The sequence below is a fragment of the Coloeus monedula genome (genome assembly GCF_965178545.1).
Source record: "Coloeus monedula genome assembly, chromosome: 5".
NCBI lineage: Eukaryota > Metazoa > Chordata > Aves > Passeriformes > Corvidae > Coloeus > Coloeus monedula.
The window spans coordinates 66,903,164-66,921,295 of record NC_138785.1 but is presented as its reverse complement, the minus strand read 5'-3'; the positions used below and the strand labels follow the sequence as shown (position 1 = coordinate 66,921,295).

Sequence of the window (18,132 nt, the reverse complement as noted above, 5' to 3'; positions counted from 1 at the left end):
AAACTACCATTTGCAACTTTTTCAGATTATTTTAAAGAATTTTATTTTAAAGATATTTCATCTCTTGTGAACAGTTTAATTTCTTTTTTAAAATTGAATTTTAGGGTAGAATTTGCAGAATTATTTAATTTATATATCCCATATATAAAGAAGTACAGCACTACTGCATTTCATATTAAGGTATATAGAGCATGTGTGAGTGCTCAGTTTTCAAGTTCAATACTCGTAACTATTGGTTTGATGACATTTTATATATTTTCATTTTCTTGTGCAGCCATAAAGCTCAATTTTAAAAAATGAAGTGAGAAAATAAACCCACAAGAATCTGAACTTTTAAAAATATTTTACTCTTCAAAGTAAAAAGATCAGAGCCAAATTTTTAAAAAATTCTTCCCTGTGGGAGAGCAGAGCTATCAGCACTCTAAACAATTAAACTTCAGTACAATTCATGTAACTTAACAACTCATCATTCCATAACACTATGCTCACTATTGCCATGCAAATGCATCTATAATTATTTCAAATCAATCATTTGGGATCAGATTTGTCATCACTGGTCCTGCTAATTAGTGTTTTGCTTGATAAAGATTGCTGCTGCAACACATACTGTTCTAATAAAAATCAAACAGAGATTCAACGGATCAACAGCTTTTAAAAAAGAAGTAATTTTTGGCTAGTGAAAGTGAAATAGGAATACCAGGTGGCCCCAGAACCTCCACTGCTCTGACAGGATGGATGACTAAATAATGCATGCTGTCATGTGCCTCACAGACCTGAGAAAGAGCAGGGTCTGTGATACGAGGTAGTAACTGCTAGAGTGAAACTCACATGATTACTGAGCAGCTTCCTTTGAAGTTATCCCTCGCTGCACATCACAGTTCTTTGGCAGCTGAGGTTAGAGGCAAAGGAGTGGCAAGAACTTTAAGAAGCTGTGGATGTTGTTGCTCTGGCGGCTGCCAAAACCTTTTCTAATGATGCCAGCAATGAAGAGCAGTCTGTAACGTTTCATGTCACGTCACTGACACTGAGGCTGGCTTGATAATAATGATGAGGATAACCAGCTTCTACCTGAACAGTCCTCAGACCGTGCTGGCTCACTCAGACTGGTGTGCTAATGAGCTGTCATAAGCTTTTCCACGAAGTCCGAATTATGCAGTAACTCAAAGAATCAGCAGATCAAGTGCCAGAGCTGAGGAAACCAATATATTTGTTGACACATCTACATACAGCTACACATGTAGATTTGGTTCACGTTCGATTTGAAGTAGTTCATGGTCCAGTGTGGGAGAGAGCAACAATTTTGGAGCGCACAAACAAACATTACAACCCACAGATTGTGAAAGGAGAAGTGCTGGCCTAAATAATTACTCATTTGTAATCCAGTCCAAGTCAACATGGCTATTAATAGAGGAGCGTTGGGCTGCCTCTGTCTTGAGAAGCCCACTCTGAATTTCAACAAGCTGTCAGCTCCAGGAGGTCAGCAATGCAGCAGGTGCTGGGGCACCCCAACCAGGTGGGATGCCTTCAGAAGGCTCAGTGTGTTGCCAGTCAGTCCTGGGTAAACATTTTTTCTATGACTGCACAAAACTTTTGAGAGGACAACACCTGATTTCTGCACTTCCCTTACAGAACCACTCAGCTCTGTATGTTCCACCAGACATTTATGAAGGTCATACTCAACTCTGTGCAGCCTAACATTTTTTGTGTTAGAGAAATAAACAGCAATAGAGCATTTGGGCAATGGGAGGAATAGGTCATCTTGACAAAATGAGCTCCAACAGACAGTAAAAGATGGAGCATGAGTCAGCAGCATCAGTTCCTGGGTTGAAAGATGTGAGGGGTATGGCAAAGAGTGCTGCCTGCCTGTGCACTGAGTTAGACCAGTTTTCTCCTAGTTCTCTAGACCTCTGAATTTGACTAGTTCTGTCCCATTTAACTGTTATCCCCAAAAGGGGATTCATGATGGCAGCAATGACTGCAACAGCTTTCTCTGTTGGTTCACACACGTTTTGCTCTAAGGCATCTGGCACCACCAGAATTCTGCTGCATTCTTAAATACTCTTAATTTTAAAATGCACAGATTAATGTGGCCACATCAGTGAACAAACGCAATGGTTCCTCATTCACTTTGACAACCATTAAAAACCTCTCCATGGGTTTGCTTCATTTTCTTCTTTCCTTTTTTTTTCTGTCAGTTCAGCTCCCTGTTCTATTTCTCATGTCACACTGACTTCTTCTCTACCCAGGGTTTAGTGGGTGGCATAGTAAAGCCATTCATTTCAAGCAATCTGAAGTTGTTGTGCCTGCATTTCGGCCTTTTGAAACCACTCCTTTGCAAATACCAAGAAAAAGCAGCTGGATTGTCATTCCTGTTCAGTGGTCTGCTAAGACAGTAAACAGTGAAGAAGGAAGCGTTTCAACTACATTACAGTATTTGCACAAAAAAGAATAGGTATAGTGGCTGAATACCTTTAGGCTGGAAATTTAAAGGTCTAGATTTTGGAGAGACAAAACTCTGGAATAGTGGTAGTAATTTTTCATATGAAGATTATAATTAATAAAAGAGACCATATGGCATGGGGGTATGTAATCACAGGAGAGGACCCCTTTAGTCCCATGTACATAATATCTGATTCTCCCTCTACTTTCTCAAATCTCCTTGAAAATTTCCCTCTTTCTCCAGGTTCAGAATAAATAATCAGACATCCACAAGTCTATCTTCTTTATCTCATCTACATTTTAGTGTAGTCTCTAAAAAACAGAACCACAGCATTTTAATAGATCTGTCTCTACCACTCTTAATTTTTTGTTTCTTTTCTAAGATTTAGACTGGAAACTTTGGGGATAATGATTATTTCTGCTCAGTCAAGAATCTAGTATATCTGGGGCACATAAATTATTAATTTTAAAACATTCCTTTACAGCCAGCCATATACTGCAATGGCATCTGTAGAATGCTGTTCTCCCAATCTTTGCAACTTAACTCTCAAAACCCATAGTCAGCAATTAGAAGAGTTGTTGATTATACCCATCTTGAAATGCTTTGTAAGTGCTAAGTATGCACACTAAAATATTATATATAAAAAAATGCTGACAGCAAAGTTAAAAGATTATAGAGGAACTGAAATTTTAAAATATGTTTTAACAAATATTAGGTTTTCTTGATACTGACCAGAATAAATATGCTTATTGAAAGTGCTGTGAATAGGAACAAAGAAAAGACACGCATGCCTGCTGTGGAACAAAAGCTTATTTGTCCCTATCGAACTGAAGACATTTTTCAAGTGCACTCACCTATGAAATTATGACTCCAGAAACATGTCAAAGCTGGCCAGACATATGATCTATGGAACAGGGATTTTTGCAAATTGAAAGCTATCTAGAGGCATCTTTAGTTTACGCACCAGTGTTTTTCAAGTTAGAAAAAGGCAGCTCAGAGGACAGAAAATGTCACTAACTTGTGATGACCAGTTCATTCTTTTGTTCTTCTGTTACTGCAGTCCCCTTTTGAACATGTGCACATTTTTATGCAGCTGCCTCAGTACCCAGTAAGCATAAAATTGTAGCAGAAAAAAAAGAAATTTCATGGAACTTGTATGTGAGCCAAAAATGTGTACTGGCAGATGTTTAAAAGAAGTATAAGACACTGTTCTTTAGGTAGCAACTGATCTTAATAGCAAAGTAAATAGGCTTAATTTATCTTGATTTTTTTTTTCTTAGACTGGTCATTTCGGTGTTCTTATACCTGGTAAAATATTAGAAAAATTGTTTCAAACTCTACATTGTACATGTACCAAAAATAAGGACAGATGCAGAAATTCTTTAATTCTATCAATACTGTATAATTATTAATGAGTTCTAAAAAAAACCTTTAAAAATTACTCTAATGCACTGTGATATTGAACACAACACACTGGAATACATAAATTTCTACAAAAAGATGTTATTTCAAGTACCAAGTATCTTTCATTTAATTATCACTAATGGATGCAATTAAGCAGGCAGAAAGACATGGAAGAATCCACAGTAACTGCCACTGGCAAAGTTCACCTTTCAAACCCACCAGCTATTTATAGAACACACACAGAAGCCAGATTTTACAGTTGTAACTACAGGTATCCCTGTACATTAAAAAAAGAAAAAATTATTCTGCTTTCCTTCACCACAAAGTGTATCCCCCTTCTAGCTGTAATGCATTCAGCATAATCCAAGGGCAACGAGGCACTTCAAACTTAGCATGGAGCGGCAGTGTCAGAAACAGTCCCCACCAAACGAAAAACTGGGTTCTGCCATTCCTAAATACTCTTCCAGAGCCTCTACACAGACTCACAGTCTGATTTGGGGACAGATTGTCTACCTGATTACACAGACTTCAGGACTCAGAGATGCTGAGCCTTCCCAGATCCAAGAACCCAGTTTTTGGCATTCCCATAACATCATCTGCCTTTCTACTTCCTGGGCTGCTGGAAAGCTCAAGATGTGAGGAAGCCAGACAGGCAAGCTGGCTACAAACCAGGGAGATTATTGATGGTAAAGCTGAGAGTCTTCTGCCCAAGCCAAACAAATTTCTGCCAAATGTTTTGATCTGAACTTCCCAAGCACCCTCTAATAGGAAATTAGTATTTTAAAAAGCTCTTTTGCTGTCATGTTCTTGCCCTAAACAGAGAGTTGAGGGAAATAATATGCCACATCTTTGATGAAAATTGCACCATTCAGAGTAGTATGTGCTTCATTGTATTTCAAAGTATGTCAAAGCCTGGACAGTCAAAACCTTCTTATAAATAAATGATGTTCTGCCTTGTCCATTGAGAGTGAGCCATATGTGTTCTATAAAACTGCAGATGATGGATTCCTTTTGAAGAAGGTATCCTTCCAAAATGCAGATAAGACCTTGCGATGACCCACCTAATGCAGTATTTTGTGCAGAAGTAGATAAAGAAAAAAAGAACAATTTTTGCTTGCCTCTTGTTTATTAGATTCAAAGGATTCCAAATCATCTGTGCATTATTAGATACACTATACATGGGATTTCTGTATATTTAAAAGTACAGAAAATTCTTATTGGAGCATATGAAGTCCTAAGCAAGACTAAAGAAAGCACCGATATTACAATCCCTTGTGGCAATTTTCAGCTGGGAAGTCTTAGAAGCAAAAACATTTTAATGTTGTGAAACAATTCAAAAAAGACACTTCCATCATGGAAATGCTGCTGAGAAGGCTTATATCCTGCACTATGATCTAATTAAATATTACTATTTACCTTATGTTCTTCATTTATAAGTCTTAAAAATATTTTAAGTTTTATATCCATTCTACAAACAAGAAAAAGGAGACATATTTGTTGTTGCTTTCCTGAAAAAGTAGATCAGAAGCATGAATGGAATCAGAATGCAAACATGCTGAATAGTAGGCCAGTGCTTCTTGGATCACATTAAATGCTGAATAACACAGCACTGACGTGTAATCCATTAAAACCCTCAAACACTGCTCTTTAGCTTTAAGTCCACGTCTGCCTTTACTGAGCTTTGTGACTGTACAACTGAGATTTCTCTCTGGATCATTAAACTGCAAGCTGGAAACTGCAAGTCAGCAGATTCTGTAATTTAAAGTTTCTGAATGGACAAAAGCTCATTAGATATGCGAAGACAAAGCTGACCGCTAAAGAATATTGGCAAATAAAAGTAAGAACAGTAAGGATTTTAAGAAAGGGTGAAAGAACTTTAGGTGAAGAGATGAAAACCATATTTAGACTTTCAAAGCACTTAAGTGAATTAGGAGCACACATCCTACTGACACTTCCTTGGTTTAACACTCAGATATCTAATCTGTTACCTCAATCAGCAGCTCCTGAAATAATTGGAAAAGATTAGGAGAAAAGAGTGTTCCTATTTAGTTTCATCTGAAAGGAATCTAGGTCAACTGCTCTCAGAATGCTCTGTGATGTGAACCAAAACTGTTCACACCATGGACTGGGACAATAGGGAGATCTGCTTCAGCATGTACTTCCGACTGGAAGTAAGATGCTAGTGCAGATACACCCTTTCTCTGCCTATTCAGATCGTATTAAATCCTCATTAATGACACTGAAGAAGCACCAGCTTTGGACCCTTTTAAGACACCTTAGGTTAGTTCTTCTACCAGTAGCAGAACTATTTGGAAAATAGAGGCAGGGAGGCTGGAAGGAACCTTTGGAGGTTACCTGCTCCAGCCCTGCTGCTCAGAGAGGGCACCTTGAGCTGGTTGCCAAGGACCTTGTCCAGATGGCTTTTTTACATCTCCAAGGATGGAGACTCCACAACCTCTCATGGCAACTTGTGCCAGTGCTCAGTCACCCTCAGGGTAAAACAGTGTTCCCTGATCTTCAGAGAGAACCTTTTGTGTTTCAGTTTGTGCCCATTGGCTCTGGTCCTGTCACTGGGCACCACCACTTCCTCCAGATACATATATACAGTATATATGTATTTTATATATATATATGTATTCTCTTCCCTGGGCTGAACAGTCCCAGATCTCTCAGCCTGTCTTCATAGAAGAGATGCTCCAGTGTGCTCATCATCCTTGTGACCCTTCATTGCACTCGCTCCAGTCTTGTACTGGGGAGCCCAGAAGTAGATGCAGTACTCCAAGTAAGGCCCCCCAAGGGATGAATAAAGAGGAAGGAAATCAATGTCTCAGGTTGGTCTTTTTTGTAAAGAATAAGACAAGTTATCACTCTTCTGTTCTGACAGGAGTATATCTGAAAGTTCCTGTGATGCAGAATTTCCTTTTTTTCTTTGCCTCTTAGGGCAAAGTAGAGACAAATTGAAAAATCAATCTTCAGTCAGCAGAATGAAACAAACTTCCATCTTGAACACCCAAGTTTAGCAGCCTATGTTAAGTGCAATGACAATTTCCAAGGTATCTCGGACCTCTAGACTGCCCAGGTCCATTTTCTAAAGGTTGTCTTAGCAACTTCAATTACAGGGTGATGACTTTGAAGCACAACAAGGAATTTACAGGTATGCTTTTCCTGCACATTGTAGCTACACCTGGAGATCATCAAACTAATTACAGTGCAGTACATACTTTAAACTTGAGTATATGAACTGCACTCTTTTTGTATCTTCAGAAAAAAGCCTCCAGTCATCATGTTTCCATAGTGGGATAATGTATTACTATTATTCATACAATAGCTGGAGGTTTTTTCTGTTACACTTGAAAATACTGATTTTTCGGAATTTGCTACAAATTCACACTAGTAATGGAGATCTGAATTTGACCCAAGGAGGGCAGAATCTATGATTTTCTATATGTATAAGCAACCATGAATAATTTTTATCTTTTGGGTGTAATATTAGCTCTATACTTAATGCAATTTGATGGAAAATAAGACAATAAAAATCCTTCTATGCTGTCCTACAGATCTCTTTCAATATACTACACTTCCTAACTCTGAAATTATGTCACTTTTAGACATTGCCTTTTCTGAACAGATATTGCAATCTCCAATAAATTGTATAATTTTTTTAAATTTAAATCAGATTTTAATTCCTGTATTTAGAAGTCAAATGTTAATATATTAACTTAATTCATTACAATGCCCTGAATATATTGAGCTGAAATATTTCCCAGGTAGCTTGTTTAGATTAGATAGAGGTTTAATGTTCTCATTTTGAACTAATACTCACAAGAGGGATCAGTGATGAAATGAGACTAATATAGCAAATTGCACTGTTCAAATGAACGCAGCACGGGAAGGTGAAATTAATTTTTTATTAAATGCTTAGGCTATAATGGAAGATATTTCTTGTATTGGTTCATTTAAAATATTTGTGACATTATGCTAATTGGTTTAGCCAAACATATTGTTGAGCTTTGGTCAAACTAGACCAAAGTTTGTGAATAAACACTTGGTGCCTACAGGAATAAATCCACTGCTTAACAGAGAAGAGACCCAACAGTCTGCTATGTGCCCTTGCTTGCTTGCTAAATTTGTACCAGATGCTGAGACAAACTCTGGCTTACAGAATAATGTCTGGAAGTAAGCCAGATGAGAGGATAGAAACATAGGCATGAACTTTTACTAACCTTAACCTTGAGAGTGCCATCATGAAGGTTTCTTAATATAAAAAAGCAGTAAACTAACTTAGAAATTACAGTCTAGTATAACCTTACATTAATGCTTCTTTGTGTAACAGGCCTCAGTCTAAAGTACTTCAAACTGATTTATTTCCTTCTAAAACCTTAGAGGAAATATTACTTACTTTTACAGGATTCACACAGTGGGTGATGGAATCTTGATAAAAAAACTAAATACAAATAAGCATGGTAATGAATTCCAAATGAGTATATCACGTTTTATCTACATAAGAGCCAGTGGTGGAAAACATTCAGAAAAATCTGCTTAGTATACATTTTCTTAATTGTGAGAATCAGTGTGTTTATTTTTGCTACATAAGTTCTTTATTCTCTGAGAAATCACAGGATATAGAGAGTAAAAATGGGGTGGGAGGGAAAGAGCAAGAGAGATTGTATTTACCTGAAAATTCCTCGATTTGAGAATCTTCTACTTCAAACAACAATTCATCATGGATCTGGGCAATTAACCTGAAAAATTTCAGAGACATCAGATAACGTATGCAAAAAAATTTTAACAGTGCTTTCCATTCAGGGATAAGTTAAAGTAAAAATAAACATCCAAAGAAAATTTTAAAATAATTAATGGACTTAACAGAATTGCCGCTCCCCATATTCTGGAAACATAAAGGCCATGGTTGTAAGCCCAAATTGTGCTTGCTAACTTATAAATGTCACTCAGGGATTTGATGGCACGACAAGGCATTACTTAAAACCAACATAATTTGCAGAAAAATGCAACGAATTATGGAGAGAGACTATGTTTTGTTAATATAGCTTATTTTTTGGACTGGATATAAAGAAGAAATTCTTCCCCATGAGAGTGGTGAGACTCTGGAACTGGTTGCCCATAGAAGTTGTGGATGCCCCATACTTGGCAGTGTTCAGAGCCGGGTTAGATGGGGCTTGGAGCAACCTGGTCTAGTGGAAGGTGTCCCTGCCCATGGCAAGGGGCTGAACAAGGTGGTCTTTAAGGTCCCTTCCAATCCAAACCATTCTGTGATTCCATGATTTAAATTAAATGTCACTTGTAGACTTTTCTTAATACCTTTTCTTAATAATAGCAGTTATTCAAGTAAATAATTCTTTACCAATGGCTGAACCATCAATATGGTTATGACTTATAACTTTTCACAGCTTCTTAAGATAGTTTCACGCTGCCTTAAATTACAATGTGACATTGACTAACAGTGTGGTAAGCTCTAATAATAGACCTTAAATTATTAGTCACTTACAACACAGTCAGAAGCAGAGTGAAACAGATTAACATATTTCTAATAGGAAATTGGGACACAGGACACAAAAAAGAAAAAGATTAAAAGACCAGGATCATCTGTAGCAAGAGAATACAGTTACATAAAAAGTTGTAATTTCTAATTCAAGTAAATTAATTAAAGCAAGAATGTCCTCATAACCATTTAAATGACATGTAAAAGGTATAAATCAGAACAGTGAATATTAAAGATTAATAGACAGTGAATCAATCTAATAAGTGAAAATAATTGCATTCATTAAACCAGTTCAATAAAAACACAGTAGACTGGTTATTGTTTGTACCAGAGTAGTGTCTCATGCCTTCAGTCAGGATTAGAGCACCATATATTCTGAATATTTGGTAAGGAAAAGTCCTTTCTTAGAAGAACTTACAGTATACATAAAAACTTCATCATAACTTTATCAGGATTTAGGAATGGAAGAATAGGATTTTCAAAACCTCGCAGCGTTGTAACAACTGATCACCTCACGTTCATGCTAAAAGTAAAACAGGAGGAGCAGGGCTGCACCACAATTAAGTGCTACCTTATGTGTGCCTGAAAACCTGTGGAAGTAATGTAAATTAACTCAAATTTTCTCTCTGGACAGCAAAATAGACTTGATACAACTCTACGTGCTCCAGTTCACCTACTGAAAGCAGCCCAGCTCTTTTAGCTTGGGTCTCCATCTGGGCTAAAGGACCCTGTTTCTCACCCACATCATCCTGAACAGCACAGTCCATCAGCTCAGTTATACTGCCAGTTATCTCAGGAACTGCACGGAACTGCAGAGTTACATCTGCCCCATCTTGCACATCTGGTGATTAAACTGAAGTTCAGGACAATGTTCTCTCTGCTAAATACAGAACTAGAAGTTGGCATTGCTGGTTCTCTGTCTAGCTCTGCTGCTCTCCTAAGCAATGCCCATTCAGTTAGAAAACGGGAACAATAATTGTGAGATCTAAGAAATGAGTATTTCTAACACACTTCTACTTTCAAATGAAAGATATTACAGAAGATTTAATTAATGCTAAACGTGATTTCCTAGATTGATGCCAAGAAGTGAAATAGTATACACTATTTCTTCCTTAATGTTCATCAAACAAGTTACATATTTTTTGATGATGTTTTTTCTCTTTTTCTTACCCATTTCACAGAAAAGTAATGGATTCTGGTCTTACAGTACAAGGCCACCTGTATTTTTTCAGGCTTGCTGTAATAACACTTGCATGCAATATGCTGTTCCACAGAAGGAAGCATTCAATTTGACATCAATAAAGATGAAAGAAAAAGAATCAAAGCAATTTGTACATTCAAAATTTACAGCTTTCACCATTCCCCTGCATGCACCCACCCAGCCACTGCAGATTCTGAGTGAAAGAAGTTTGAAGAAGTCCCTATACTTTTGCTTAATAGCTTAATTGAATCCTCTTCACTTTGAAGGAATATTGCAATAGCAAGCTCCTCTCATTATCTCATGCTAAAAGGTACGGCCAACTGGATTAGAAACTGCAAACCAGGCAGAAACTAGTATATTTTTATTTCTACAGATGATAAGAATGTCTTTGATTTAGAAACTAGGATTTTATTAACTCTGTTCTTACCTGACTGAAAATTAGGCATGATTTTTGATGAGTGCACATATGATTTCCCTTGCTGAGAAATGTGACTTGCATCTGAGCATGCCAGTGGTGTGTAACTAGAAATAATGCTACAGCCTGACCCTTCAAATGCAGAAATATTTCTGTGACTGCCAGTCTGAACATGGCTTTTGACACCACTTTAGTGTGCCCAGAATACAATAACCATCTGAAACTATTATGCTGCACTATAGAATTTAAAAAAGAAAATATTTTTCATTTTCTTAGCACTACATTGATCATTCTTCCAGTTTCCTATAAAGTAACACAGATACTAAACTTCTCAGGCCTTCAATGGATCTGCCCAGCTATCACTACTATATCATAATCATATTAATGAATTATATATGCCAAAACTAATCAAACTGTTCTCAAAAGATTTTTTTCATTTTTCTGTAGTACCAGGCCAGTTGTCTAATAAAAGACCTAATGAGGATTTTGTTTGTTACTGTAAATTAATATATTCCAGGTCTGGACTCCTCTGTTCTAAAGTACAGAATTGCAAAGCTTTACATGACTACTTCAAACATCTAGAAGTAAGTACACTATTGAACTGAACTCAATGAAACAGCTGTTACCTTATCAGTGAGCAGCTGTATTTTTCTTTATCATTAAAGGAAACAAGTTTCTGTCTAAACTTGAAACTAGAGCACTCTGGCATGACATGCTGCAGGCTCCAGTGTAGGTGTATTCACTGGAAGAGGCCAGTGTAGGCAAGGGGTTAAAAAAAGACAAGATTGCCATAGCTTTTATCAGAAGGAGGTTTTTAACAGTGATGTGCAGTGTTTCAGGATGTTAGAATGTGCCAAGAGATGCTCAAACTAATTAAATTCATGCTTCTTCTACAGACAAGGGACTAAGGCTGGTTCTGACCTAGATGTTCTGAACTCACACTTGGAAAACCCCAGCTCTGTGCATTGACTTTGTGGGGGTGCCACCTCCCAAAACAGCTACCTGAAGTTAGGCAGAGATTAACCCTCTCTACATTTTTGTGATGCATTTTTGCATCAGCAGGGAAATTTTTACTGCTGTTAACAACACACCCAAAGCATAACATGGTTTAGCTTTCCAGACTGGCCTGTAGGAAGATGATACAGAATATAAAACACCAACAGTTCAGTGGTGGACTTGGCAGTGCCAGGTTAACAGCTGGACTCAATGAACTTAGAGGTATTTTCCAACCTAACTGGTTCTATGATTCTTTATTACATCGAGCTGTCTGTTTTAAGAATTTGAGTAGAAAATAAATTAAAAATAAGGTTTAAAATTGGGCAACTGGAAAAGCTCTAAATAAGAGGGTTTGATCATCATGCATAACATAGCTTGACTCAAAGATCTTAAAGGTCTTTTCCAACCTAATTGATACTACAATTCTGTAAGGAATCAAGGACAGCTTATTCTGACCAAGAGCCAGGCTGAGAGCCCAGACTAAAGTTTAAGATGGTTCCTGTTGGATACTTCTACATCTTCAGAAAAAAAATGGTGCAGCACCTGGCCACAGGTTGTCTGATTCTGAACTAGAGCACTCCAATGTAAAATTTCCCTCACAAATGACATCTTTTATTTCTAACCTGAAGACATACTGAGAACTAAATCATATCTGAACAAGAGATTTCCTAAGGCAAAAGGTTTCTCTTTGAAGAAGGAGTGAAGAACAGGAATTATTTGAAATCCATCATAACTTAATGGTTTGAGCAAAAATTCTAGTGAAAAAATCCTATAATATATCTTAAGAACTTAAAACAATGTTAGTGGTTAAGTTGTTCAGTTTTTATATAAGCAATAAAAATGTAAACATGAAAAAGTTACTAAAAGTACCCCACTTTAAATCGGGCATTACTGATCACTTGGTAGCAAACCAAACATTTTGAAATATTTTTTAAAAATATTTTCTAGAATATTTTCTAAAGTATTTTAAAAATATTTCTCATTTTCTATTCCAACAAGGTTTTTATCTTATTTAAAAAAGCACAATGTCTCTGATCACTGAAACTAAGGTCATACAACAGTATCAGATTTTATATCCCAAATATTAATATCTTTGTCTCTCATCCTATGTTATTCCCCTTTTCTGATATAATAAATCAATCAATAAAATAATAATCCAACTAGTAACATCAGAATTTTTGTTTTGAATTTGAAACTAATAAATGCCTAATGGGAGACTTCAAAATTGCAGATAAGGGAGTACACAATTACAAGCTTTGTATATAAAGATAAGTTTAAAAATAAAACCAAAAAGTATAAAACCTGTTAAGTGGTTAGGGGAAAAAAAAAAAGATAAAAACACTAAGGTATTTTGAAATCAGACAAATGGGAGATTATGAAAAAAAATCCCAAACCCAAGCCACCAAAACCAAAAAACAAATGGAAATAAGTTTCATATTTAAAAAAAATAAAAAAATTAATCACTTGAAAAACTGACACATTCACACTTAATAAACTAATATTTAATAAAATAAAATATTGACTTAAAAGCATGTAATGCAACACTTCACCAGAAAAAGTCAGAATGGCTGCTCATGTAACAAACATTTGCATGGATTTCAAGAACACTTAGAAACTACGACATACAATGATTTTGTGGAAGGACTTTTCAATCTTATATTTCAGAACCTAAGACTCATCCCCACAAGCCAAGGAAGATGAAAACCTGCAGACAGACAGGCTATTCTTCTACAAATCTTACACCTCCCTCCTGAAGCATCTGCTACTGGCCACACTCAGCAATAATGGACCAGATGGAAGTTGGATCCAATTCCTCTTAGAAATATCTACATTCCCTATACTGAAACACCATTTATTTTCTGATACTACTAATACTACCTGTTATTTAATTGTGCCACAGTTTCCCCACAGAAGTACACTAATTCCAGTGGGCAGATGCCTATTGTCATGTAAATAAGGAACAAGATTATTAGAATTTTGTAATATTTTGTAGAATTTTCCCTTTCTAAAATTTTTTTTTGAAGCTGTACCTATCAGGATTCTTAATGTGGTAATATCAAAAGTTATAGCTCAAGATACATCATGCCTGCCTAGATGTTACTTGCATTAACTTTAAGCTACGTCTTTCAATGTTTTCTTGATAAAGACCAAAATATTTTAACCATAAAAATCCAGCAAGCCTGTGAAATGGGTTTTCTCAGCAGCTACATCATGAAGAGCGGGAAACTGAACAGATGGCTAATTAAAGAGAATAGAATTTTTGCATGTATCCAAAATGTTTGAAAACATACCAATCTAAAAGGTGACCTACAAAAGGGTTTTATAAATGAAATATATTTATTTGCATTGAATGTCTTACGTAAAGGAACAGTGAAAAGCCTGCTACATCATGCATGTCACTTTTGGGCTGTGATATTTCAGCATGTTAAATATATTTAGCTCTTTCTATAAAGAATAAATTACTCTGACTTGCTCTGGCTCACTGAACATGAAGCGTTCAGGTAACAGCTCACCATCTTGTGGGTATATGAAAAAGACTGCTTTGGCTGCTTGAGGAAATATTCTAAGTTACAGCTTGCCTAGAAATTCAGTGTTATTTGGTTACTTTGGGAGGCAAAGAGCTCCATATTGGACAGCAGCTATGGAGAGTGCAATACGACCTGGGAAGTTTCCTTCTGCTACAGAAACAAAAGCATTTGTCTGTGAAACAACAATCTTATTCTCCTCTCAAGCAGAATCCAATACTTATCTTTTCCTTATGGTTCAATTTCTCTAGTATTTGTCTAAGGATAAAAGATAACCATCTTGCTAAAGTTAATCCATTAACTGGGTGGAAATTTTGGGCATATACTGAGTGAGAATTGTGGGCAGAATACCAGAGCAAAAAGCATTTATTTGAAAATCCTGGTTAACTGCTAAAGAAGAAACATGAGTGAAAACAGTTCTTTAACTCCTGAAGAAACAGATAAAGGGATGGAATATTTACATCCAGAATTAAAGATCAACACATGTAGCAGCAGCCTTAAGAATTTTACTCAATGTATTTGTTTGAAATTATGATGTAATCAAGAAGTTGGGTTTATTAGTATGTCCTCTTGTATGAATCTGACAGATTATAAGCAGTTTACAAAGTAATAATGATTGAATCCCTACATGCCTTATAAAAATGCCTCTAGATTCTTGTGTTATACTAAAACTGAAACCACTTCCAAGAAATGAATCATTTGTGATTTAGCACATGACTTCTATCTGAAGAAAAATCCAGGTCATATAACACAATGCTTGTTCTGGGAAATAAGAGTTGTTTCTAACTAATTTAGCTATCTGTAGAAGTGAGTTGCATTTACAGCTCACCAGCACAGAAAATCATTAGGTTGATTAAGGTGTTTGTTCCTTGAGGAAGACATACAAAACTCCAACATCCACTGCTTTTGAACAGCAGCTGGGACCAAGAAAATAAACCTTTTGCTTTTATTTCCTGACGGCTTCTCCTTTTCAGATCACTCATTTATATTTGGCCTGTGGCTGAACCTGTCTCTTTAACTAGGATCCAGACATGCTGAGAAGTAAAGCTGTGTGTTTGTGGCACAGATCTGGTGCCAAAGGAACAATAATTTGGTGCAAAAGCAGAATTGGTGGATCCACATCAAATTACTCAACAGTTCTGTAGACTTGTTAAAATTCATCTGCATCTTGCTAAGATATTATCATTTTCAATGACTTTCTGAGAAGTCCATGTAGTACCAGGTAGACTTTGGGCAACACCAGTGCTTCTTCAGCTTACAAAATGATAATATGTACAAGCAATGCTATAGGCAGCAATTCTTCCACAATTCGCCAGCATCTTTCTTTCTCACCAAGTTTCCACGTGATTGTCACTGCAGTGATGTTTTAAACACTGAAAAGAACTACAACTGTCCATCTGAGTTCACCGAGTACCTTTGCACTCTCACCAGTTCCATAAATCTTTCTTTCAGCTGCTACTGTAAGCCTTGATCTCACTTCAGAAGTTTCTCTGCTATCATCTGCCTGCAGGAAACATCCTATAGAGGTTCTGTGGATTGCATCAGACAGGTAAAAGCTGGCACTTAAATAATTTATGTCAGCAGCATATTTTCAGTGAGCAACTTGGCCAGCAGCAGCAGAATATCTTAAGAAAGATCTAGGTAAAACAGAAGTCTCAAGAAATTTTGATTACTTGTCAGCGCCACACAAAATGCAGAGAAGTTAACACTGATGCCACCAAGCCATACTAATATTAGATCTGTATCATATGTATTACATTTAATACTACTTTTCCTGATTTCTGTAAAATTGCTTCCAAGTAACTGATTGGCTTGTTATTGTCCACTGCATAAGCTGCTAGGCTGGTATTTGTGTTAAAAGATGAAGAAACATAAAGAGAAAAATGAGACTGCTAGTTGACAGAATTGATCAGTCACAGTGGAATATACTGTTTCATCAAGAACGCCTCTCTGATGAAGCATCATGAAAATGTAACTTGATTACCTTTCCCTGACTTCCAAATACAGTATCATATGTGCAAAAATTAACTGAAAATCTACTGACTGCTAATCACACAAAAATGAAGCTTCACACTATTGGATCAGAGCTTGCTCACTGCTGAACAAGCCTCCAGCACAGGAACAATGAATGCAGTGTTGTGAGTGAAGACTGCAAACATACCTGCAAACTAACACTAAAAACTGTAAGACCTTATTTAGAATTATTTTTTCTTTATTTCAAAGGTAAGGAAGAGAAAATGTTGAGCATTAGCCAAAACTTAGCTATGCTTAAGAGGATACTGTCTCTCAGTGTAAATGTTCATAATCACATCTAAAGCATGTAAAAATGATATTTCTCTTTGATATGCTGTTCAAAGTGAAAACCCTGTTTCCAAAATTAGAAATTCTAACAGGGAAATGAAGATATTTACAAGGGGATGAAGATAGAAGAAAAGATAGTAGTGTGCTATCTTTGGAATGAATATGATCTGATGGGGTGATAATAGGAGATTGATTGTATTTCTCATTTTGGAAGAGCTACTGTGCATTCCCACTGTTACAATAGCACCAATTATGTCCACGCTTCCTTTCAACAATATTTTTCAAAAGGCTTTGCAAAGGATGTTAGGATCATTACCCTGACCTGACTGATAAGAAAATTGAGAAACAGACCAGTGAAAAAATAACTAACTGAATGTCACCTGGCAGACAAGCAGAAACACAGTATTTCAAGTTTCAGTCCCATATTCTTTTGGCAAGATCCTTCTGATGCTTTCCAATGCCACTGTCCAGGCAGGGAAGTGCTTACAGAATTTACCAAGGCATTAATTGTGCTTTTCTGACAAGCCTGGCCTGTAAGTACCTACTAAATATTACAGCAAGGAGCCATTATTGACTGTTAAAACACTCTCCTCTAGCAAAGCCATCCATTTGTTAATCACTGGCAGAAGTTCAAAACTCCTGTGTAAAACAGTCTATCCTTTTTAAATGCCCTTGCAGTGTTGGTCTTTCCCAGCTGTGACATTTATGATAGGAACAAGCAGGATAGGCAGTGATATTTTTCTGTTATCTGGTGCAGCCATTCCCCTATGCTTTCACAACACCAGGAATTGCAACATGTACAGCACCAATACTTCCCCATGTCTGTTACCTCCTTAGCAATTTGGTGACACTATTTCTTTAAAAGAAATAGTTTTGAGAAAGAACAACCCAAGTAAAATTTTCTGTTGAGAGAAGAGAACATTCACGAGCTTTATCAGACATGACATTAGTAGCAAAAACTTTGGGTTTCTCAGAACTACAGCAAACACCAGTTACTGAACCTACAGATCTGTGTGCCAGGCAGGAGCTACAGAAGGGAGTATGTTCTTTGCCCTCTCACCACCTCCACTTGCCTCCTCCGCTAAAGGCTGTTGGCTGCTCCTCTAGCACTCATCTAACTCAGAGTTATGCCTGCTACTGCTGCAGAAATTTTCATCCATGCCACAGCCAACAGATTCTGGGCCCTTCATTCAACTCAGGTAGCAAAATGAATTATAATCAGTGCAGACAATCTGCCTGAAAGTGTACAATGCAATATGTGATAGTGCATCATCCAACATTTAATACATAAACGCATCATTGTCTGAGTGCAGGCAGGATCTCCAGCAAAGAACAATTTCCCCTTTGAGA

At 36.7% G+C, this 18,132-nt stretch overlaps 1 protein-coding gene across 1 annotated transcript in view; it reads right to left on the bottom strand.

Moving 5' to 3' along the window:
- Positions 1–18,132, bottom strand: part of POLN (DNA polymerase nu) — a gene marked incomplete at both ends in the record, with an annotated part of 88,795 nt that overhangs the window by 3,087 nt on the left and 67,576 nt on the right. The window contains one exon of the mRNA XM_082282002.1: positions 8,519–8,586. Within this exon, the coding sequence (XP_082138128.1) occupies positions 8,519–8,586 (68 nt within the window). The remainder of the gene's footprint in view (positions 1–8,518; positions 8,587–18,132) is intronic.